This window comes from Wasmannia auropunctata, unplaced genomic scaffold (genome assembly GCF_000956235.1).
Source record: "Wasmannia auropunctata unplaced genomic scaffold, wasmannia.A_1.0 LD336026.1, whole genome shotgun sequence".
Lineage (NCBI taxonomy): Eukaryota > Metazoa > Arthropoda > Insecta > Hymenoptera > Formicidae > Wasmannia > Wasmannia auropunctata.
In genome coordinates this window covers 122,973-146,100 of record NW_012026864.1, presented here as the reverse complement: position 1 = coordinate 146,100, position 23,128 = coordinate 122,973, and the positions used below count along the sequence as shown (strand labels likewise).

The 23,128-nt window shown below is 39.9% G+C and overlaps 4 protein-coding genes across 6 annotated transcripts in view; all 4 read right to left on the bottom strand.

The window, feature by feature from the left end:
- The window catches only part of LOC105452637 (protein dopey-1 homolog), a 17,531-nt gene extending 5,915 nt beyond the window's left edge, over positions 1-11,616 (bottom strand). For 2 of the 3 annotated variants that reach the window (XM_011693925.1, XM_011693927.1), the window contains exons 1-22: positions 10,750-11,616; positions 10,347-10,595; positions 9,921-10,198; positions 9,679-9,844; positions 9,380-9,569; positions 9,123-9,298; positions 8,768-9,034; positions 7,082-8,660; positions 6,736-6,998; positions 5,520-6,654; positions 4,468-4,890; positions 3,958-4,268; positions 3,668-3,866; positions 3,036-3,437; positions 2,812-2,948; positions 2,568-2,724; positions 2,093-2,464; positions 1,865-2,003; positions 1,504-1,675; positions 1,010-1,221; positions 772-924; positions 463-658 (exon numbers count right to left, since the gene is read on the bottom strand). In XM_011693925.1, coding sequence (XP_011692227.1) covers positions 463-658; positions 772-924; positions 1,010-1,221; positions 1,504-1,675; positions 1,865-2,003; positions 2,093-2,464; positions 2,568-2,724; positions 2,812-2,948; positions 3,036-3,437; positions 3,668-3,866; positions 3,958-4,268; positions 4,468-4,890; positions 5,520-6,654; positions 6,736-6,998; positions 7,082-8,660; positions 8,768-9,034; positions 9,123-9,298; positions 9,380-9,569; positions 9,679-9,844; positions 9,921-10,198; positions 10,347-10,402 — 6,983 coding nt within the window. In that variant the 5' untranslated portion in view covers positions 10,403-10,595; positions 10,750-11,616. The remainder of the gene's footprint in view (positions 1-462; positions 659-771; positions 925-1,009; positions 1,222-1,503; positions 1,676-1,864; positions 2,004-2,092; positions 2,465-2,567; positions 2,725-2,811; positions 2,949-3,035; positions 3,438-3,667; positions 3,867-3,957; positions 4,269-4,467; positions 4,891-5,519; positions 6,655-6,735; positions 6,999-7,081; positions 8,661-8,767; positions 9,035-9,122; positions 9,299-9,379; positions 9,570-9,678; positions 9,845-9,920; positions 10,199-10,346; positions 10,596-10,749) is intronic. The other variant, XM_011693926.1, reaches the window with a different exon arrangement.
- A 329-nt stretch (positions 11,617-11,945) lies between these two features.
- On the bottom strand, positions 11,946-14,205 carry LOC105452638 (receptor-binding cancer antigen expressed on SiSo cells). The gene is made up of 4 exons (XM_011693928.1): positions 13,792-14,205; positions 13,357-13,509; positions 13,158-13,268; positions 11,946-13,087 (listed from the first exon to the last, which is right to left on the bottom strand). The coding sequence occupies exons 1-4, from the start codon at positions 13,954-13,956 to the stop codon at positions 12,896-12,898; spliced, it is 621 nt and encodes a 206-aa protein (XP_011692230.1). The 5' UTR covers positions 13,957-14,205; the 3' UTR covers positions 11,946-12,895.
- Positions 14,206-14,721: 516 nt separating this feature from the next.
- On the bottom strand, positions 14,722-17,771 carry LOC105452639 (waprin-Thr1-like). The gene is made up of 4 exons (XM_011693929.1): positions 17,645-17,771; positions 17,150-17,215; positions 15,754-15,930; positions 14,722-15,298 (listed from the first exon to the last, which is right to left on the bottom strand). Exons 1-4 carry the CDS (start codon positions 17,649-17,651, stop codon positions 15,198-15,200), a joined length of 351 nt encoding a protein of 116 aa, XP_011692231.1. The 5' UTR covers positions 17,652-17,771; the 3' UTR covers positions 14,722-15,197.
- Positions 17,772-19,410: 1,639 nt separating this feature from the next.
- On the bottom strand, positions 19,411-21,311 carry LOC105452640 (waprin-Phi1-like). The gene is made up of 3 exons (XM_011693931.1): positions 21,200-21,311; positions 20,466-20,746; positions 19,411-20,046 (listed from the first exon to the last, which is right to left on the bottom strand). Exons 2-3 carry the CDS (start codon positions 20,695-20,697, stop codon positions 19,829-19,831), a joined length of 450 nt encoding a protein of 149 aa, XP_011692233.1. The 5' UTR covers positions 20,698-20,746; positions 21,200-21,311; the 3' UTR covers positions 19,411-19,828.
- Between the last annotated feature and the right edge of the window lie 1,817 nt (positions 21,312-23,128).

Here is a 23,128-nt window from a genome sequence, read left to right as displayed (position 1 = left end):
GGGGGGGGGGGGGAAGAGGGAGCTGACATACACAGACAAATATTCTGTTTAACATCTTCAATCTCTACATATATATAAGACCCCGAGAAGTAAATCGCATAAATTTTTCTCGCGTTACTATTTTACGTATTATAAGATTCTTCGAGCATTTCAACATTGGTGATTATCGGATCTGATTATCGATTTCAAAATTGACGCGAAAATATTACCAATCATGCCAGTACCCTAATAATCTTCATAGAAAGATGTTTATTACAGCAGTCTTCTTCGATGTTCACGTCATTCAGCTTTTAGAAATCAAAATTAAATAGAAAATAAAAAAACGAAGTAAATCTCGATGTTTCGAATAAAATGATAACAATTACTCGCGTAATTACAAGTAAACGTATACCATGCACATAGCAACAGCGTCCCATAAGCGAGTTTGCTCAATAAGCACGTGGATCAGAAGAATTCGCGTACCTGAACTCTTCGCTGTCCGTATTCAGTTCCTGCTCGATGTACAGGAATACTTGAACGAGCTCGCTAACTATGACCGGCCACAAAGACGTCGCGTGCTGTGGCGACATTCTCAATAGCAGTACGCGAAAACAGAGAAACACTTGCGCCTGAATAGACGGGATTACTTGAGGTAGGCGTAAACTGTCCGCTAAACGTTCTGAAAACAATATAACCGGTGTACGTGTGTGAAAACGTTATACGTATACGTGATACATCCCATAAATACGTGATATATTCCATAAATACGTAATATATCCCGCGATTATTTACCTTGTATCTCCGGCATGTATTTGTGATATTGATCCATTTCGCTGCAAAGAATGACGAACGCCAAACGCTTCAAGAGCTGCGCTTTCTGCTCGTATTCCTGCTCCTTCGAAGAAAATATACTGATCCCGCTGCCTTGAGCCATGGAAACGCGATCTATTCGCGGGACAGTCGCAATGTGTTAATTTGATTATAACAAGTACACACATGTATCGCGTAGATGTAGCAAAATGTGCGTTACTCATTAAATCTCTGAAGGTGGTGTTGTCGTGCGTCATCAGGTTATCGATTATGGTTCTCCAATACGGCAGACAGGCAGGTATCATTTGGAAAAAGGCCGAGTCGAGTAGCAAGTCCAAAACGTCCTTGCGCCATGCCTTTCTCGTGTACTGATATCCCGACAAGGAAGCCAACAGTTGCGAACAGGCGGTGAACGAGGCGATATTTTTTATCCTGTAAAAATAGATAGACGATTAGAGTAGACAAAGTCCAGGCGTTATTCTTTCTCGCGTCTCTGAATCTCATTGTCAGGAAAAAACAATAATAAAATTTTTACGGTCATATCAGTCTTTTTCGATGTTCACGTCATTCAATTTTTAGAAATAAAAATTAAATAGAAAATAACAGTTTCGGAAAAAAAATAAAAAAACGAGGTAAATTTCGATGTCTCGAATAAAGTGACAATCGCGTATATATAAATTATATATAGATAGCAGCCTACTTTTTTAAACTTACGTGTGATTCTTTAGGTAAGGTGTAACATTGTACATGAGATTTGTCAGGAGCGTTACCACACGCTCCTTCTCCTGCGAACCGTAACTGACGTCCAATAGAGGCGCGAGTATTTCCGCTAATACCGCTTGCGCTTGAACACTGTACGCCGCGTTAGGTGGAGTTCCGGGTGTTACTGTAAAGAGAGAGAGAGAGAGAGAGAGAAAGCTTTTAATCATGAATATATTGCTGAAGAAACATAGAGCTATTTGCAATTGTCAGACTGCATAAGAAAGAAGAAAGATAACAAAAATAGAATTTGCCGTTACGTTAAATTAAAGATTCCTTGAATATGTCTACAAAATAAATTGCATGTTTTACGCACCAGCACCATTTTTTCCCTCTTTGCCTTCCGAAGAACCTTCGACCACTTCGAAAACGTCCTCGCGGACGGCCAAATTCCTCCTCAGCCATGTCGTTTGCTCTAAACAGGCACCAGCTATTTGCGAACACGACTCGATCAACTGAAATGTTTATTTTAAAGCATTCATTAAATATTTATTAAAACAGTAACCGTATTATTAATTATTATAATGAACTATAAGATAATAACCTTCGCAGATACGTCTTGCAGGTCTTTGATATCTTTCTTCTCTTGCATGGGCGGGCACTTTTGTACATATTCGTTCAGTATAGCCAGCAAGAGAAATTGGGCAGGCGCTGTTAGCGACAGACCGTCCTTCAATAGGCTAAGCAAGGATGCCCAGGACTCGATAAGCGACTGCGACGTGTTACTCTGCATGTAGACGTAAAGTAATTCCAGCACCGAGACTTCCAGCGAGAAGTCTTGCTTGATTCCGTGTATCGGCGGTGGCGTTTTCACTACTTGATGCACGGTGTGCACCAAAGTGTCAATGGGCATGACACGTATCGCACTGACAAGGTGAACCATTACTTGCTGGTTGGGGCAAGCTTCCGGAAGTATCTGCACCGAAGCAAATTGCAATTAGAAAAAGCACTCTTTCCGCGAAACTGCTGTTAGTTATTCCTCATTATATTATTTATATCTCTTAAATTAAATCGGTTACCTTTTTCGATGCGGCGGATGGTTGGCGCCTTTCGTGCCAGGCAACCGCGACTGCAGCCAAGAAGTTGGCTCCGTGATGGAAAGAGATTGGAGACAGGAGTTCCAACAATTGATATTTGACGATTCTCGGACTACCCACCACACAACTGGCTTGTTCGCTGTGCGATATTATTAAAAGGATGCATTAAAACAATGTAAACAATTTTTCTCTACATATTTGAGTAAAGAATACGAATGAGATATACTTGTCTTTTGTCGCCAGAACCGCTTGCCACAAGGCAGACAATGACGCTATTATTCTTGGCAAATGACTTAGTGCTGTTCTTCTGGCGTGTTGTTGCAGCTCATTCGCGCCACTTTTATCCTTCGTGGTGGATAAATCCTACGAAAAAAAAAAAACCAAAACTCTTTGTTATTTGAATAACATATCGCCTAATTGTATCGTATAATTGAATTTCATCCAACTAACCGGAGAAAGTGGGCTGGGCATGAAGACGTGTATAAGATTGTTGAATATCTGCCCGGGATTAGCACCAGGAATTCCCGTTTGTATCGTACCGCTTAATGGCTGGTTAAACGAGAATCCGATTTGCTGGGAGGTGTCCAGTAGGCAGTAATGCAGCAAGTATGTCAAAGCCTCCAAATGTGTCACAGTATAATCTGCGGGCAAGCAGCAATCCACTGTACTTATGTCTTGTAATTTCGACGTCAATGTCGCTTCTTCGCTGATGTAATACGACGCTAGGTGTTCAATGTTGTTGCACAGTTGATGAATAACTGACGTTACAACGGATGTTAAAGACGGTCCCATAAAAGGCAGGCTGGACGTGACAAGGGTGGTCCAATGTTGATGAAGGTGTCTCATATGATCCTACAAAATTTATATCGATTAAAACAACACTCATTTCGTTGGTAATCGATTATCATTTTCTGCTTAATCAGATCAATTCGTAATTTATACAGTCGATATTTATAATTTTAAAACATTATACGACTTATTAAAATATATACTGTGCTTTGGCTATCTTGTTTAAAAAAATATAAAAATATACATAAATTTTTGGATCGATCTGACAATATACATTGAAACAAATAACATACTAATTGCAGGGCGCTGAGAATACTAGCGAGGAACATCGGTTGCTGTGGTATTGCTGCCCCAGAAACGTATTTCAAACTGTTTCCAATCAAGTTTGATGTCCGTGTCGGTGAGCTTGGTATGGGCAATGTCGTCGAATTAATTTCCTCTCCTTTCTGACTACTACACTGATGCTCCAACATAATTAACGTTAATAATAACCTTGAAAAATAATAAATCAATCGTTACACAGAATTATACGATCCAGTCGTGGATTAGCGAAACAATCTTGTTGAATTTGTCGAATATTTACCGTAACAACTGTATCTGGAAAGCTTCCGTGTGATCGCTCGCTCTGTATTTACATTTGTTAACATCATTGTCGATAAACGGATCATTAAACAATACGATTTCTTCCGTAAACGTGAAAACATCTTCGTTCTCCTTGTGAGCGTTCTTCATACTCATGACACTGGACACAAGACAGTGCAGAGCAACTTTTTGTACTTTACATTTAGTCAATAAATCAACTATGTAACAACTAAAGCCTTTCCCAGAGTCGCGAACGATCGGGATTAACTCGGAAAATATTAGGGTCAGTAACTCCGCACTCGCAAGTTGCACCTGTGTGAAAGATATTTTTTGTCAAAATGCAGGATTAACAATATTCATTTAAACTAAAAATAATCAATAAGTTTAATAGAAAAATATTTAATTAAATTTTTTTAACTCCTTAATAAAAAAAATAATAAATCAATCGTTGTATCATCAATTGTATCTTTCTCAAAATGCTTTTAAAATTACAAAAAAATTGAGCACATACCTGACGATTACCCGCGATCTCTTCGCAGGTGAGTCTCATTTGCCCCAGATTTGGATAGTAGCTTCTCGCAAAGTACAGGCACACGCTTATCAACACTTCCAGATACATGCTACTCCTGTAAGCCGCTATGAATTCCGTGTTAGCTATATCACCATGAAAGTTCCTGCCGAAGACACTTTTCCTATGTCTCGCTAACAAGTTTAACAGCACTGTGTTCTTCGTCGCGTTCGTTACACCGGTCGTTGCCGCGCAGCACAGGAACATTCGCGTGTTCGTCAAGAGTTCGTTCCTGAGGGTACGCAGAGCGTAGAGCGTTCTCGCCGAGTCGTACACCCCACAGTAGAGCAACATGTGGGAGTGAAGATTGTGAACACCCAGGCCGACGTTTCGATTAGTTTTCGCGTTGTGCTGCGGAACCTCCTCCTGCAGGGGAAAGAAATCGTTGAAAGAATATCGCGATGTTTATTGTCAGATAATCCCTGTTTAAAAGATCCGATAGAATTAGATAAGAAGAAACCTATACAAGTAAAAAAAAAATTTTTTTATTTTAAAAATTAAATGATATGAAAAATTAAAAAAAATTTTTAGTTTAAAAATTACATGATATAAAAAAATGGTGATAAAGAGTAATTGTGGTGGGTGGTAGTGGTGGGTGGTGGTGGGTGGTGTGGGGGGGTGGTGGTGGTGGGTGGTGGTGGTGGGTGATAGTGCTGGGTAGTGGTGGTGGATGATGGTAAGTCAAAAAAAATTATTTTAAAAATCAAATGATATAAAAAATTAAAAAAAAAATTTTTTACTTTAAAAATCACGTTATAAAAAATTTTGAAAAAAAAATTTTTACTTTAAAAATCACATGAAAAATTTTCAAAAAAAAATTTTTTGTTTAAAAATTACATGATATAAAAAATGGTGATGAAGAGTGACGAATCGCGGGCCTGTTATATACATACTAGTACTATAAAATTAGATAAAATTTCAATGAAGTTTAAACCCACTTTTATCATTATCTATCGGATATTTTAAGCAGAAAAGTTAAATAACGAGATACTTGCGCTTTTAGGTGGTTCGGCGATGTCGCACAGTTGCATCGCGCGATCGAGCACCTCGTTCAGGATCTCTTCGACTATACTGGTGCTGGAGTTGCTGAAGTATTCCTCCGCGGTGGTGCTGACATCCAGCTCGCCGTCGTCGTCGTCCATCGTCCAGCTGGGCACCTCCGCGCTCGCCTCGAAGCTGCCGATATCGTGGTCGTAATTCGCGCTGAACTCGTTCGTGCTGTAATACCTGCCCTTTATGATGGTGCCCGCCACCTCCCTGGAACTGCCTGGCATTATGACAGTCTCCTTCTTCTGCTTCGACTGTTTGTTCGTCGCCTCGGGACTGCTCGAGTCCAAGCTGTTGGTGATGGAATCCGACGACGAGTCGACATCGTCGTTCAGCTTCTTGTAGCTACTCTTATCCTTCGCCTTCGCGCTGGAATTCGCCGATTCAAAGAGACTCTCGTCTAAACTGGCAGTAGAACCTTTGTCGAAGTCGATTTTCTTGAAGCGGGTGGCGTTCCTCAGCAACTCCGTCGTTAAGTTCGTCTTACGCATACTCGGCAGCGAGTCGTCCTCCGTTAAGGAGTCATTCGAGTTCTCGTTACAGTTGAGCGAGAGAGGATTCACGAACACGGAAATCTTCCTGTTGCCGGATATGCTGGGCGGTACCTCGAGCTCCTTCATGAACTGATTCCTCTCCGTGACGTAGTGATTACAGTTATCACCGGCCGCCAGCGTTGTCACCGCGAAGATACGTTTTATCTTCACGGGATTTATCGCCTGCTTCTTCTTCCTGCCCTTCTTCCACTTCTTATCCTCGTCCACGTTATCGCTCACGTGATAAATCACATTGCCATCGACCGAACTGATCGCGTAAATTTTCGCGGCGCCCTCCGTGTCGTCTTGGACCGACTCCGACTTCTCCTCCACGGGATCGTTTTTCGTTAGGACGGTATTACTGTGTTGTATGCTCACGTGAAGAACACTCATACGACACGTGGATGGATCTAATAGTATTGTCAGCAGGGGGTCTATTACGCGTGATATGTCGCCGCGCATCAGGGAATGTAGCAGCCACGATTGGGCCTGCAGCTTTAACGGCGAATTGTCCGCAAGTTGAAGATTGTCCAACATTTTCAACAAGGATCTATATCAGACAACGGAAGAAAAAATTTGTGAAAAAATTGTGGTATTACATATTTAAATATTAAAAACTTCTTTTACTCACTGGTCGAAAATTCTGAGGCAGCCGCGCAATCTCGGATTCGTTTCGATTTCTCGTCCTAAATGCCACAAAGTAGCGAATCTACCGAAGGCCTCGATCCTCTTCTCGGGATTCTCCAAGGTGAGCGCAGATCCTATTAGATCCTCGACTGCATCGCAGGAATTGTATAAAGCGTGATGCAATTCGTGCAGCAGTTCCACGCAACGCATCCTGAACTTATGGGTGGGTAGCTCGCCCAAATGATTCCACAAGGAATGTGCTAATACCTTTACATTAAAAATATTTAATATTTATATCTATTTAATATTTTTTAAAAAAATCGGTACGCAAAAATACCAGCAGGACGTACCTGGAACACATTAGTATAGTGCATTAAGTAAGTTATGTGCCACTGCTTTAACAGAGGCACGATAACAACCGTCGTCATACCCTCGCCACTCTTCGGATGCGTCTCGACGTCGTTGTGCGCCTTCAGCAACGCCACCAAGTCCAGTAGCGTGGCGATGCTCGTTAGCTGTAACGCGGGCTGCCTCTGCAGCCAGCAGGAGCAGACTATTAAAACCTTCAACCAATCTGGAAGGACGTGCTCGAACTTGGGCTCCTCCTCCACGAGTACGTCGTCGCCGGGCAAAAAGTACTTCGGAAATGTGGACAGTTCGACGAACAGGCTGGACGCTATCTTCATGGTCTCGATCCACTCCGAGTGCGTCGCTACGTCGAGGAACAGGTGAAAAATATCCAGGCACTTGGTGTCCTCGGTTACGGATGTGTCTTGGCTAAAGAATCCGGAGTCGTCTACGTTTAATTTCGAATTCAGCAGGAATTCCAGGTAACGCATTCTCTCGTCGAAACTCTTTCTCGGGCAGGACACCACTAAGTGATCGAACATATCCTGCACCGTTCTCTCGCGGCTGAGTATCCGGTTGCTAATTAATTTAACGTAAAATATCTCGTACTGCCGCAGGCACTTTTCCAACATGGAGTGCTGCGCCTGAAACGCCGGAGATGGTCCCCTACACAGGGATCCCGTCGATCCCATTGGAGTAACGTTCTTGAAGTGTTTCAACGCGGGCAGATGGCTGTCCGAAGACTGATTCTTCGACGAGGAGATTCCATCGGCCTCGATGCAGCTCGCTTTAATGTCGTCCATGCTCTTATTTCTAGGCAGAGATTTCGCGTCTTCGCTCACCACGACGGATATACTGCTGCCGTCGGCCTGTATGGTGTACGTGTCGCTTAACTTGGGAGTGCTTTTACTCGCCTTCTTCTTCGACTTCTTCTCGCTCCTTTTAGCGGCACCGCCGGAATTGGCTCTTCTTCTCGTACTCGGGCTCTTCTCCACGAAGGGGATGATACTGGATGTATCGGGCTTATTCAACTTGCTGTCCGACTGGCTCTTCTCTAAAGGGATCGCCGTCAGGGAATTATCGCTGGGTACCGTAATGCTGTTCAGAGACGTGTCCAACTTGACGTCCACCTCGTGCTTGTCCGCGTGAGCCGTTATCATCGTCGGTTGCACCTTCGACAAGATCTTGGCGCACAACTTGAGGCCCTTCGAGATCTCCGTCGGGGACAGGATGCCACTGTGATGCAAAAGCTTGCTGGTTATTTCGTAAAATAAGCCAGGAAGATGTTCGGACGGCGTGTCTATGAACGCGTCCAACGACACGGTCTCGAGCAAGAACTCCGTCAGCACGCACACTTCCACGAGATTCGGCATTCCGCTACCGACCGGTCTTACAGCAACGTCCTCGATCGCGACCTGCGTCTTCGCACGGGTGTTACAGGCTCTCTCGAACAGATGCCCGCAGTGTATCCAGATGTAAGACGGTTCCAAAGTCGAGAACAACAGGTTCGCAGACTTCACCACTTCGTTCGCTTTCGGCGCGTGACTCGACGCGGTTTGTTTGCACGCGTTATAAAATGTCCTGAAACGTATAATGCGCGGTTGTTAGAAAATATATTGAAAAATGCTTTTAAAACTTCGACAATTTTTATTTTATAATAATATCTAATGGCACGCGGATGATCTTACCTGAACACTTCGAACAGAATATCATCCAAAATTATTGGTCCAATGTCGACTTTATCGAGTAACGACACAAGTATCCTATATGGCTTCAGATCTTGTGAATTTTCCTCGCACACTTCTTTAAGCAGATATTTTATCGCTTCGACTAGCATTTCCTTCGAATACATATCAAAGTACGTTACATCGTCTTTAGTGTTTGCAGTCGCGAGGCTCTTCTTCTTTAAAATTGATGTGCTCACTTCGGTGCCCAACAGCCAAGCAAACAAACGTCTACAATTATACGATAGGAAAAAAAAAGTATATAAAAAATATATAAAGATATGAAGAAATAATTATTATACATCGCGGTCTCGTTTACCTGTTTAAGCTCATGTCCCTTCGCAATATAGTAACTAAAGCAGCTCTTATTAACAATATCATATCTGGACGCGCTAATTGACTGTTGTGCATTGGGAAGCCTATCAACAGAAAATCCAGTGCACTCCTCTGCACTAGCACCGACGTGTCTTGCACTCCAGCACACAAGGCTGAAATCTTTTATAAAAATCAATACGTTATTAAGAGGATCAAATCTTAGGACAATACATGGCGTTTAAATGCAAAATTTTTTCTTACCATAATTTTAGTATTAGTACCCATAATATATTTTTGCTGCTCCATCGACAGTTTCTTGTTAAAATGTGCCAGCACGAATGATATCGCGGGCAATCGAATGCCAGAGTTCGAAGCCAAGCAGTCCCAGAGGCATGCATAAAAGTGTTCCGCACCCACACCCTCGCACACTTTCTCCAGCAAGGAGTTAGTTCTGGTGAAATAACACCCCGATAAATTTCGACATTACTCTCAAATCTATATATTATTTACGAATGTGTGTGCATAAAGAAGTGCTGCAAAGATAACAATGCAAATCACACCTGTCGAAGTGATCGGATCCGTCTTCTAGGCCTAAGAGAACGCCGCTTAGGAAACCACTCAGTCCCGGTCTCAACCTTTCGCCGAGTGGCACAAAGTGCGTCTCGTACACCGTTAACAATGACGGCCTGACATTCATAGCAGCGTGACCCAATAATGGAAACAGCCCTGATCGAGGATAAAATAAAATATAAGGAATGTGTCAATGTAGCCTGTAATTATTTCTTCTATCCACAATACTCACCCGCGCTGTAGATGAAGAGCTCATGGCTGAGCCTGTTAGTGCCCATACACTTAAAAATAATGTCGTATGTCTCTAAAGCTTTCAAGTGAACACCGGAGGGTAACGCCGGATGCATGCATTGGGCTAGTCTCTTCGATATTTTGATTCTCCTTGGTATGACAGGAAACTTCATATGGCTCAGCAACACCTTGTTGAGCTTACCCAGGGCGGAGATCAGGTCCGCCCATTCGCTCGTGTACTCGAAGCTCTTCAGGGCCTTGTCGACAGCGGACACGTAGCTGTGTGAAAAACACAACATATCTCAACGAATTTCTTAACCGGAGGACAGAAAGACGCTGAATTATTGCAACGTTGTACAAATAACGTTTTACCGAGGTCGCATGTGCGTCAGCGGTGCTAAACGTGCTAATCGTGCTCTCTACTTACACCCGATACTTCGAGTCCTTCATCAACTCGTACTCCTCCAGAGCGATGGAACCCATCGTTGCGCCTTCTCTTTCGCGAACTGAACGAACTATGCTGCGGCGATGCTGCTGCTCGACATCCCACTTTACATGATTTCAGATCTAATGTATACCTCACATCGAAAAGTGAGTCACCGGCGAGGTTCCCGATTACGCTGCCGGTCTTATCGTGCGGCACATCGTGTTCCAGATAAGGCGGGCACCGTGGTACCTGGAAATCAATCCCCCTGTGTTACCACCGTTCGCGTGCGCGTGCAGTATGTGTACGATGTGTACACACACGTCTGGCGATCGCGCGCGTCTCTGTCCGCGCGAGCCGCGAGTGCCCCCCGACTCGCTTGGACCGACGAGAAGCAGAAATTTACCCTCTCGCTCCCTCACCGGACGAACGCCGATCGTCCGCGAAGCCCGACTGGATCGCGGTCGTTCATGATTGCGCTACGCGGCCGTGTTTACACGAGTCAAGCCTATCATCGGCTCGCTATCGGCTTGGTTATCTCGTCGTGTGGTTACCGTTTCCCCGCGCCGTCGTTCTCTCTCTCTCTCTCTCTCTCTCGCTCTCTCTCCCTCCACGAAATTCACCGACGACCCGCCGTTGACATACCTGGGAGAGCCTCGACGCTCTCCCCCTACCCGGGGTTCTCGCACCGCGGAATCTCCCCGCGCGAGGAATCTTCCGACGATCTCGTCTGATCTCGTCGAACACGTATTATAACAGCCGATCGCCCCAGTAGAGCCCTCAGCTGTACTCCAGCTGTCTCCGGCGGGAACCGTGTGGCGCGACGTGCGTTGCGCGCTTCCGATCGGATTTTTGTTATTCCGAATATTCCGATTCCCTCTCCTCGGGATCGGCGATGATTCGAAGCTGTCCGTGACCTTTAAATATATTAGGTCGGAATTTTAAAATAGAAGCACACGAAGAACGATCGGGAAGGCGATCGGGGACTGATGACACGCGTCATCGGCGCGCCACTGACGGACGGCTCACTACTGTTTACCACCTCCCGACGCTCCCCCGATGTTGACGTTGACGGTTGACGTTACCGCGCGCGTGACGAATATCGGATCGACGTGACTCGCGTGGACGAGGCGCACTACGCACTGGTCACTCACACATACACATACACCCGCAGACGGGCGGCTGATGGGTTCGAGACACTTCGAGTGATTGAAAACGACTTCTGAACTCTGATTAATTTGATTGACGATTGATTCAACCGGAATTCCTTAAGGTAAAATTTCTAACGGTTTTTTATTGTGTGATTTTAATCTTTTTTTTTATATATTACAACAAAAAATTAATAATTTAGTTGATGAAAAATAGTGCGGGTATTATTTGATAAGTTAAAGTTTGATCGAAATTATTTTTAAAATTTCTTAGGGTGTTGCGTTCCTCGATAATCCAATTTGTGAGATTTTAATTATTTTAAACACAATTTTGCATTGTGCACGTCACGCAAAATTTGGCACGGTTAAATTTGATTTTTGCGGTTGTTGAGCAAAGATCCTTTAAAATCAACACGTGGACGTGGAACGTTCGAGAGTTGGGTATTTCCAAATATAAATGTGAACGAATTTTTTTTTATTACGAAACACTTTAAAATATCCATGATTCATGCAGTTTTCTCAGCACTCGTGCGTGAATAACAAAAAGAACAAAAATATAACAAGTTGAACATCGCAAAAAAAACGCCTCTCTCGTTTTCCAACCTTCAGAAATTTTCAACTTCTAGTAAAATCCGTGAAGATTAGATTCGTAACAAAAATACTTGTGATTGCAATCCAACAGATTTCGCCTGGTTACTATATCATCGACTTATTATAAACTTACAAAACGATTATTTTCCGTTCACGCAGAGGTTCAGACGCATCGCACTCGAGATATATATTGTACAAAATTCATATGGAATGTTTACAAATACTACTATTTTTAGGAGGGATAATCAAATCGACGCTGTTTACACGTTATTCTTGCGTTTACATTTACGAAGTATTAAGAGAAACCGTGTGAATATCTGAAATACTGAGAAATGTCCGCGAATACATTTACAACGCCCGGATTAGACGGCATAACAAAACAAGTTAATCTTCTAAAAGATAACAAAAGTATAATACACTTAACATAATACACTAATGCAACGTCATCACTCTGTCTCAAGTAAATGTGTTGCATTTTCTGTCACGATTAACCCTCTAGTGCCCTTTTGGAAGATTGAAAATGCTTAATACATTAATATAACAATAATATACCAAAGCACAGGATAAAATAGCAAAAAGATCTGTATTTTAAGATGTCAGATTCAGAGATGAAATTTCGCGTCACATTTTTAAACTAGCAACGAGCAATTAATAAAAAAAAGAGAAAATAAAATTGACACGCGACATCGAGTAATAGAGAGTTAATATGAACATGCCAATTTCTATATTAAAAATATCCGGCATGTGTTGTCCCATTAAATTGTACATTATTGTGTATTTTGATATTAATCCCCATGTATTCGTGGTCTCGCATCAGGAACACAGTTTTGCACCCAAGAGTTGCGGCTTCGCGGTACGTTCCAGTCTTTTCTGCTGCTGTTCTATCAATCGCTGCTCCCGCTCTCGCCTCCTCTGCTCTCGCAGCACTTTGAAGGAGTCATTGAAGTCGTCCATGGCGTCCACCTCCCAACCGGCGGCGTTCTCCTCCCATTCGTCCAATTCATTCTGAACACAATATCGACGGAAACGTGAGGCTCTGGAGCGTTACAAGTTCGCATACGAGTTACGGACTTACGGTTGGAGCAGGATCCATGGCCGTGAAATTTGCAGCGTTGTGAGACGAACCGTCCCCATGTTTATCCTTTATTAGAATCTTTGTCTGCCTAGTGATTCTTGGAGTCATATCCTGCGCAAGGTTCGGAAGTAAAAATCTTTGGTGTATTTTTTTTCATCGAAGCGAACAAGAGATTTACTAGAACTAATCTCGAGGTTACCTCAAAAAAGTTAAGCTGTTCTTCAGTGGGCGATTCGGGAGGCTTGCTCACTTGCTGTCGATACTGCTCTATCGCTGCTTGTACCGTGTTAACCGGTTTGTCCGGTATAACGACGACTGGACTTTCCTCCCACTTGTCCCACTGCTCCAATTCCTTAAACATAAAGCACACTTGACGAAGCATCATCATGAAGCTCGGACACGCAAGCAACAATGTCCTTCATTTCAATAACTCGTGAAGACTGTTTACAAAGACACTATGCCTTTTTTTCAGTTTGCTTTTCACGGCATTGTAAATATTTTTAATAATATCAACAAGAACGTATTTATATATTATATTTACAGCTGCGTGAAAAATAGATTCTTGCAACATCGTTCTCATGCATCTTACATGAGAGAGACACCGCGTATGTGCTAGGATAGTGAGTAAGTATACCGTCGAGCTAGTCAGGACGTTCGGCACCACGCCGACGGTGGACAGGGGCACGGAGTCGCAGGACGATCGTCTTCGACGGCGGAGGCAGCACATCGCGCGCTTGAACATCCCGAAGAGCAGCACGAGCAGGGCCTTGAGCCGATTCATTAGAAACTCCACAGCCATTTTCGGTCGGCTCGGACGGAGGGAGAGCTCAGCTTAACCTCTCCTCCTTCCCGGGAGCCGGAAGACGGACGGTTTACCGGGCGGTTACCGGGCGCGGCATCGGCGGTCCATCTCGCGAGTCCGGGACGATTCGCCGTCGATTCGCCCTCACATCGTCCCGCGTTCCTTTGCGCGCGGGTCACGATTTTATCAGTGGAACCGGAAGAGACCTCGAGCCGCCCTGCCTGGCCTGGGATGCACATAACCTACATTCCTCGGCTCGTCGTTCCCTTCAACGTTGCTGATTACGTTGTCCAGTGTCGGTCGACAGGTCGATCGCTCGATATCGAACGAGCTCTCGATATCGATTGACGCGATCGAGATAAGTTGAAAGGATCTGATTTTGCGAGTTGGATCAACTTGACCAGAGAGCGAAATCACTAGCTATACGACTTGCCTCTTATAAGTCGAATCTTTCTTGTCGGATAACATAAAATTGATAGTCCATATTAATTTTTGTCCCATAAAGCGGGCGTATCGCTTGAAGTTAATCGCCGGAATAACCGAGTGCGCCGAGTTCAGTCGACATCACTCGCTGAACTGAGGTTAGCGGAGGGCAAGCGGACGCTCGCAAACGACAGACACATGCAGCATCGTCGATCTACGTAGAATTTTATTGCTAAATCAACGCGAGTACAGGTGCGTGTCAGTGACAAATATTGATATTGTTATCTCTTTTACAATTAGAGTTAAATGCGGCAGGCAAATGTACACATTAAACATATATGGCTTTCGTAACTCAATTCTTTAATATCAAAACATTTGTTTAAATAATAAACATTCCTCAAGCCTCACGTACAAATTGCAACTAAGCCTACGTCAGCAAGATAAAAAATACAATATCTATATATTAAATTCGTAATTTCTAACTTGTTAGAAAATTACGAATTTAATATGTATATCGATTTATTAATGTAAAAATCTTATAGTTATTATATGTTAATCGTGTCGATCTTGCATATTTTTTAAGCCGGTCTGTTAATTCCTCTGTTAGAAAATTACGAATTTAATATATATATATCGATTTATTAATGTAAAAATTTTATAGTTGTATGTTAACTGTGTCGCGATCTTGCATATTTTTTAAGCAGACCGGTCTGTTAATTCCTCTTTTGTATAATAATTGCTTAACTCATTGTGGTCAAGTTCGGAAGTGCAGTTTGCTAATAAAAATGCTCGAGTAAATTCGCGAACATGCAACGCTAGACGCGCGTGCACTTGTCGCGTCTGGTGTTGCGGTCATACAGGCACTTCTCGTACGCAGCGCACTTTACTCCGTTGCAGTAAACGGCCTGGGGCTGATCTGTAAAAAACACGGAACGGGAAGGTACTTGTTATAATTCGACGACGCTCGGAAAACCGACGAGATCGCACGGTGCGTTTCTTCTTTTTATACATCCACGTGCGTTTGAATCCGCTTTCTTTGCGCTCAAAATTCTTTCTCGAGAATGAGCGCGGAGATCAAGTACCTTGTCTTATATCTATTTCTACCAACGTGTAGATTAACTTTAATCTAGGTTTAATTTACTTTGTATCTTTTTCTACTTTTAAGAATTGCAAAAAGATAAAAAGTAAATAAAACCGTGATTAAAGTTAATCTACATTGGTAGAAATGGACATTACCCGATTATGATCGCGATAGAAGTTAACGCGAAGCGTTTTGTCGAGTCCTACTTTACGCAAAGGGCAAATTCTATTGTAAAAACGGAATAGGATATAAAGTTCTTGCGTATATATGTATATAATATGTATACGTACTGCTCGAGCCCTTGTATCCACCGTCGCTGCCGGTGTTGACGGGGCTGGTATTTGCGCACGACGTGAAGCCGCATTTGTTCGGACAGCATTTCTGATTCGACGGACAGTCGCTGTCCCCGATGCACCTGGAGACGCAATTGGTCACGGTGTTCCTCAGCGGGCAGTTGCCGCTCTTGTCTGCAGGACGATTGACGATTGATTAAAGGTGCCTTTTCATACTGACGCTCGACGCTCATTTTTAACGTCAAAACAGAGATCACATGAGATCAAAACAGAGATCAAAATTGATACTTATTGGTATTCGTCATTTATTGATCATGTGATCTGTTTTGACGCTAAAAAAATGAGCGTCGAGCGTCAGCATGAAAAGGTACCTTTATAGAAGCTTCGTCTCCGTGACTTTCGTCGGATTAATTTATGTTTGGTCTCTCATTTCATCCGAGCCTTTACGATTTTCGCAAGTTGATTTTTTTTACGCTATTAGCAATTAATGTTTGTAATTATAATTAGAGAATTACCTTTTTATGCTTAAGCTCGACGCTTATTTTTAGCGTCAAAACAGATAACGTGATTAAAATTGACGGATATCCAAGCGTCAATTTTGATCCTGTAATCTATTTCGACGCTAAAAATGAGCGTCGAGCGTCAGCATGAAATTGTACCTTTATGAATATAATTTCTAATTGCTCATTGCATCGTTATTGCATTGTTATTAAGAAATAATTGCGCTATTTTTCTGCATTTTGAACATTTTGATCAGATGATAGTACGCAAGCTCTAATTTCTAATAGTTTCGCAAATCGATTGCGAGTTGTATAGCTATAGTCATAATCGACACATTCATCTCGCTGACGTGTACACACGCGAGGATACTATAATTGAATATTACGTAGCTTTAAACATTCATTAAAGTTCTTCGTCGACTACCGTCATTCTTTTTTTCGATACGCGTCTTGCAAGGAAAATCCAAATTACGAAAGTTTGAAGTCCACGTACATGATAGAATTGAGGAAGAATATATATAATTTTTCTTGTAAAAAGTTTGAACTCGATTATTATTGGCTGAAAAGATCGAGGAGCTAATTCTTTCCAAATATAATAAATTGTTAAGAATCAAAAGATTTTTAAGAGAATAAATAATTATTATTATATTCAATTTGTGTGTGGCAAAAAGGAGGCAGAGAATCACTGTAGAATTTTAACTTTTTGTTAAAATGTAAAACTTGATGCGTTTATTGTATTTTTGGCTAATTTCGCGACTAAGGCAAAACAAGAGAGAGCACGAGTTGAAAATAAAACGGGTTTTCCTAGAATTTATACGCCGAAAGCTACACAAAAACGCAATTGCATACATTTGCACTCGGTGTTTCTTCGGTAAGTGATAGCGTTTACTTACAAAACAACTGAGAGAACGTGCCGGCGACCAGCAAGATCAGCACTACCGCGAACGATAATAAGCTTCCTGGAAAGTAAATATTACACAAAGTCTATATGTTAATTCCAGGGACGAAAATCCAATTTATGTGCGATGGCTTGAAAAAGAGGCTTGTCACAAATGTCATTTACAGAAATTAATTACAGTATCGATAATACACATAACTATTTAATATTACATAATTGTTTTGATGACGCGGAGTTGAGTGTACATCTATAATTATATGAATGTACAATTATTTGTATTTATATTTGTATTTATGAATTATTTATGATTTGGTGCTTTCGTATAGCCAAAACACAAATTAATTGCCACCGAATCTCCGAAGCGTGGCGTACTAAGGTTAAGATTAAGGAATTATGCTAATGATGTTACGTAGAAGTCGCGTATTGTATTCACGAGACGTGCGTAGCATCGTCGTGTAACTTTCAAGGTTGCACAACTTAAATTACTCACGATTCATTTTACGGGCCGTTCTGGGATACTTGATTAAAACTCCGCGGTGAGGCTTCTAGACGCGCGATGATAAAAGCACCGGCTTTTATAACAATCTCCACCTCTACTCTGGCATTGAGTAATTACACGACGAGAGGAGATACATAACGAATGAATCGCAATTCGTGTTTGCAGTCTATAAGTGTGGACAGGTCCAGGGAAGTCCTCTCGCGATACCGTTTACTTGAACTCGAACACTTTTTCTTTCTTTCTCCGCACGTTGCAACGTGACGTAAATGATAGAGACATAAACACGGATATAGTATGCGCCGCTAAGCCTCTCAATCGTAATTGGCATTATAATTTCATTTACGTTGTTTGGCATTTTACGTAATTTGGCATTATAATTTCATTACGTTGTAATAACAAGAGTTTGTGTGCTTTTTAAAATCAAGCGGTACGATTGCTTTTATTGTTGAAGGTTACACCGAAAATATAATATCTAATCTGCATTTATTTTAATTAATATCTTTCTTCATTTCTTTTTTATTAATTCATATTTTAATAGTTATAATTTATATCTATTTTTTTTTAAAAAACGATTTTTTAGAAAAAATCCGGATAGCTTTGTAGATAAGATACATGATATCTTATCTAATTACTTATCACAAATTATTTTTGATTATTGATCGAAAGTGTAATTAATATATTATAGAACTGTCTTCGTAAATTTTGTTTTTGTAAATCTCGTTATTGAGCTTTCGTACTTCATGAATAACTAATTAGCATTCTAATTAAGCTGTTTAGTATTCATGATTATTCAATCTTTATTGCCTCAAATAGTTATCGATTAGTCAAATATATTCAAGGCTAATTACGTGATAATTACATGGAGTTCACGCGGAGTCGAAGTTTAATATTTATTAAATTGTCTACTAAAGCAATCATTTAAAAATGAAGGTTAATGAGTAATTAAATACATCGCGTCGAGACATATTTATATGCCGAGGCATTTTATACGATTCTAAATCGTATCCATTAAAAATCTCATAATCTCGTAAAAAAATATGTTTTTCTTAATGCTATTCTTGCGTATAAACCTTGGCCTTTGCTTATATCAGACTGCACTCCAAATCCAAGTATGTAAATCTGTAGTCACTTTTTACGCATTTATACGCGTGTTATATTTTTACACATTTTATCTGTGTTTTATACAGTTAAATGCATATTTTTACACGCTTAATTTTACAATAATATGTGTAAGCGTGTAAAAAATATGCATTTAACTATGTAAAACACAGATAAAATGTGTAAAAATATAACATGCGTTTAAATGCATAAAAAGTGACTACAGATTTACACACTTGGATTTGGAGTGGGTTTATTAGAATTATTGATTAGTTATAAAGATTTATTAAAGTTTCCTCTGGATATCCTTTAATAGCTTCCTTTTTTATTTATACAAATTTTATTAAAAATAATATAAATCGCTCGTATTTTCAAAAATATATATCAATTCAATGAACAAGCAAATTTTGGATATCAGTATAAAATATTTTTTGTTATTACATTATGTGATAAATCACAACAGGACATTTTGACGGAACCTAACTTGGTCTTCTTCCATAATAGTCATCTTACATATTTAACTAAATCTTGAAACTAATCTTGAAATTACGTACATGTTCCATTATATCCCATTTACAATTCGGAGAGTTCATGTGAGCCGTATGCCGGCTTATCTTCAGCTCGTATGCGTATTCAAATAAGGAATTTTTATTAAACTATTTTGTTTGCTTGATAGATTTATTTTGAAACATGGTAGATAAATTAAAAAATAGAAATACAGATTATCTTATTAATAGTGTAAACTGTAAAACTAGTTTAATAATCTCTGTCAATTTGAATCTCTGTAAAGCTAGGTTAATAATTTCTGTCAATTTCAATTTTTTTGTAACAAAAATATAATCGCGTAAATTACGATACAAATTGTAATTTTGTCTCCTTGTTGCACTGCATCTAATTACAGACGAAAAGATTATTAATAAAAATATATAGAATGTGTACCTATAACATAGTAAACGTTATTAAGATACAAATAAAATTATTACTAAAATTATTTTATTATAGACATGATCGTTTGATTTGAAATTAATGATGGATGTTATAATTATTATAAATGTAATAAGCACATAAAAATCGTGATTAGGGATAATAATCAATGTAATCGTTTCCGAAGCGGGGAACAAGTGGTTCAACTGGATTTCCGACGAATTCGGATTTAGTTTCCGGCTTCTGACAGGCTAGGGCTCCACATCTGTTTTTGCAACACTTTAAGTTTCCTCTGCAATCGTTGTCGCTATTGCAAGTCGATGAACAAACCCATCTTCCCGTCGGTACCGATGGGCAAGATCCTGGTTTCTCTGCACAAAAAATTATTCAATCTTTTATTTACCAACTAGTAAATTTTATGATTTATTGCTCTTTTCTACAAATATTATCGCAGTATTCTGGTAATACACAACACAACAATTATGACATAGTGACAATAAAAAATTGCCTAAATTGTAATTCTTCAGAGAATTAATATTAACAGAATAGTTTCTTTTTCTAAAGCACCTTCTTTATAAGTTACAATAGAAACAGAAAGAAATACAAAAAATTATATAAATCAAATACTTTTTTAAAGTGTACTGATAAAATTACAAAAATAATTGTTTTCTTTTTTCGTTTATCACATTAAATTTTATGACAAATTTTGCATTCACTTTAAAATGTCAGATCGACGTTTCCGTTTCAGAGTGACACAAATCTGGCGTAATGCGACAAGGAAATTACTCACCTGTTCGAGTAGGTTGCGACATCGTGACGGGCATGGAGCAGATGGAACCGCCGCATCGGGTCGGACAACACTTGCCGATTCCAGTGCAATGTGCGTCAACGTAGCAGGATCGTCCGCAGAACTGCACAGGTAAGGCAGGCGGACACGAACCTGGTTTGTTCGCGTATCTGGTTTGCGAACTCGCAACCGCAATCGTCGCCACAAAGACTAGAGACACGCCTAGCAACTTCATTCTTTTGCCGGACACTATATATAGCACTTGTGATCCTGCGTATTGCAAGCTATGAATGACAAATATTTCATTTTTAATAGGAATGAGCAAGTCGGAAATTTCGATAATTTTTACAAATATTAAACATCATAAAATTCCAGAGGAATTATTTAAAAAAGATAAATTTTAATGATGGTTTTATGATATAATTCTAATGTTAATTTGGTGGTAGAAAAGGGGAAATACAAATAAGAACTCTTTAAAAAAAAATGAAAGAATATTAAATAGTAATGATTCACGTTCATAGACTAATCTAGAGTTTATATACAATGCAACACTAAGAGATTGCTTGCCGTATGCCGGCTTATCTTCTTCTATTTATCTTGCCCTCGACATTCGCGCTTCACTATTTTATGATAATGCGCAATACACTGTTCGCCTGAGAAACGTGCGGACGGAGGAAACCACGCTCTTCACATAAAACGATAATACACTAAAAGTATACGATTTGTTTATGTCATACTTTTATACTCGAGAGAGATACAGCCGGTAGGTAGCAAAGGTGATCAGTGCCTTCTCGTTTTTGCCACTCAACAGAACGGTATGTTCTGATATATATGCCCGTCGTCGTCAGCTTCGTCTTTTCCCCTTCCACGACGAACATTAAACATCTCACCGCTTATTTCCGCGCGCAACTTTATAATGCTATATATGTACGTATCCGATTAATTTAAAATAATTATTATTTATTTTGAAACAATATCGTCTTTCGTCTTTCTCTTCCGATATATTTATTTAAAATAAAATTAGATGCAATTATTGACGTTTCTCGCGCGATTGCGTCAGGGAGTTACCTCTATTTTAGAAACTGTTATTTCCACGTAATATACATACCAGATATGCCTTTGAATGACATTGGATCGCTACAATCGGAAAACGGTGGTGAACCGTAACCGCAACTGTAGTTAAAGCTTTAATTAATGAGGGTCCCAATTTAGTCGGACGGAAGGACGCGGTTATACGGTCGAGACTGTTTCCTTTACGATGAGATTTCCTTTTTAATGAAAAATATTATTTTCTTTGAGAAGGCAACGTTACTTTCTTTTTTTAATTTATTAATATATAGCATGTTAGAACTTGCTGTTTTTATTTCAAGTTCTGAATTCTTTCTTTTATTGATAAAGATATCAAAGAATATGAGTAATGCGTTTAACTAATTAAAAAAAGGACAAATTTTAACGAATCGAAATTTAGTGAATCTACACTGCAAAATCGTATTTATCTAATTTTAAAACAAACTTAAATAATAATATAAATTAAAAATAAACGTGAAATGGCTTCAGTGAATGAATCAATAAAGATGTATGAGTGCGTATGCCAGCCTCCGCCGTTATTAATGCGTATGTAAAATAAGTACAATTTTTCACGTAAATAGTGTATATATTGAAACAAAAAGTAGGTACAAACGTTTCGATCTCAATCTGAATCCTTTTAATGTAACAAAGTCATTAAATTATAATGAGTGTTTCCAGCGGAATCGGCTGTAATCTCTCTTTATAATTATCATCAGTTACATGCGCCATATGTTTAAAAATTTAAGACAAAGAGGGATCATCGAAGTAAATGGATAAAACTTGTCCATTTATCACTTATATTTAATTTCGATGGTGATCTCTCTTTATTCTTTGTTAAACTTAAATTTTTAAACATATAATTGAACCATGAAGAGGGATTACAGCCAAGTCCGCTGGAAACACTCATTATAATTTAATGACTTTGTTACATTAAAGAGGATTCAGATTGAGATCGAAACGTTTGTACTTTTTATTTCAATATATTCACACGAGAAATGTATTTATTTTGTATATGCACTAATAACGACAGAGGCTCGCATAAGCATTCATATATATATCTTTATTGGTTTAATAGCAATAACAAAAAGGAGCGGTTTTCCGGAAGAAGATCCATCGTGGTAGTAATATGATAATGCTTCAAAGCGCACACAAATTCATTTTCAACCTAACCGCAACGTCCGCAGTAAATATCAAAGGTGGCATTGCACATTAGTCTGATTATTATCCGCCATTACATCATATATAACGGACTTGATTATATCACGCATAAAGAGAGGAACTTACATTAACGAGTGTCGTCATTCCAGCCTCGTGTCATTACTGCGTCTTTTGAAGTGTAACGGAAGTGTAGCTGTAGGTGAGTCAATGAAAACTGGGTCTCGGACATGTTCCTATATATATTTTCATATCAATTTACCAGCACATACATAAATATAAAATAAAACTGTCGGCGGGTTGTAATAAAAAATACATGTAGTATCAAATATATTTACGGTTACGTACTAGTCTTAAAAATTAATAATAAATGCATCCTTGGTACTCAAGCCTCTCCGTACCTGAGAAGTCGAGACGATATAAAGAGTATATATAAATCAAAT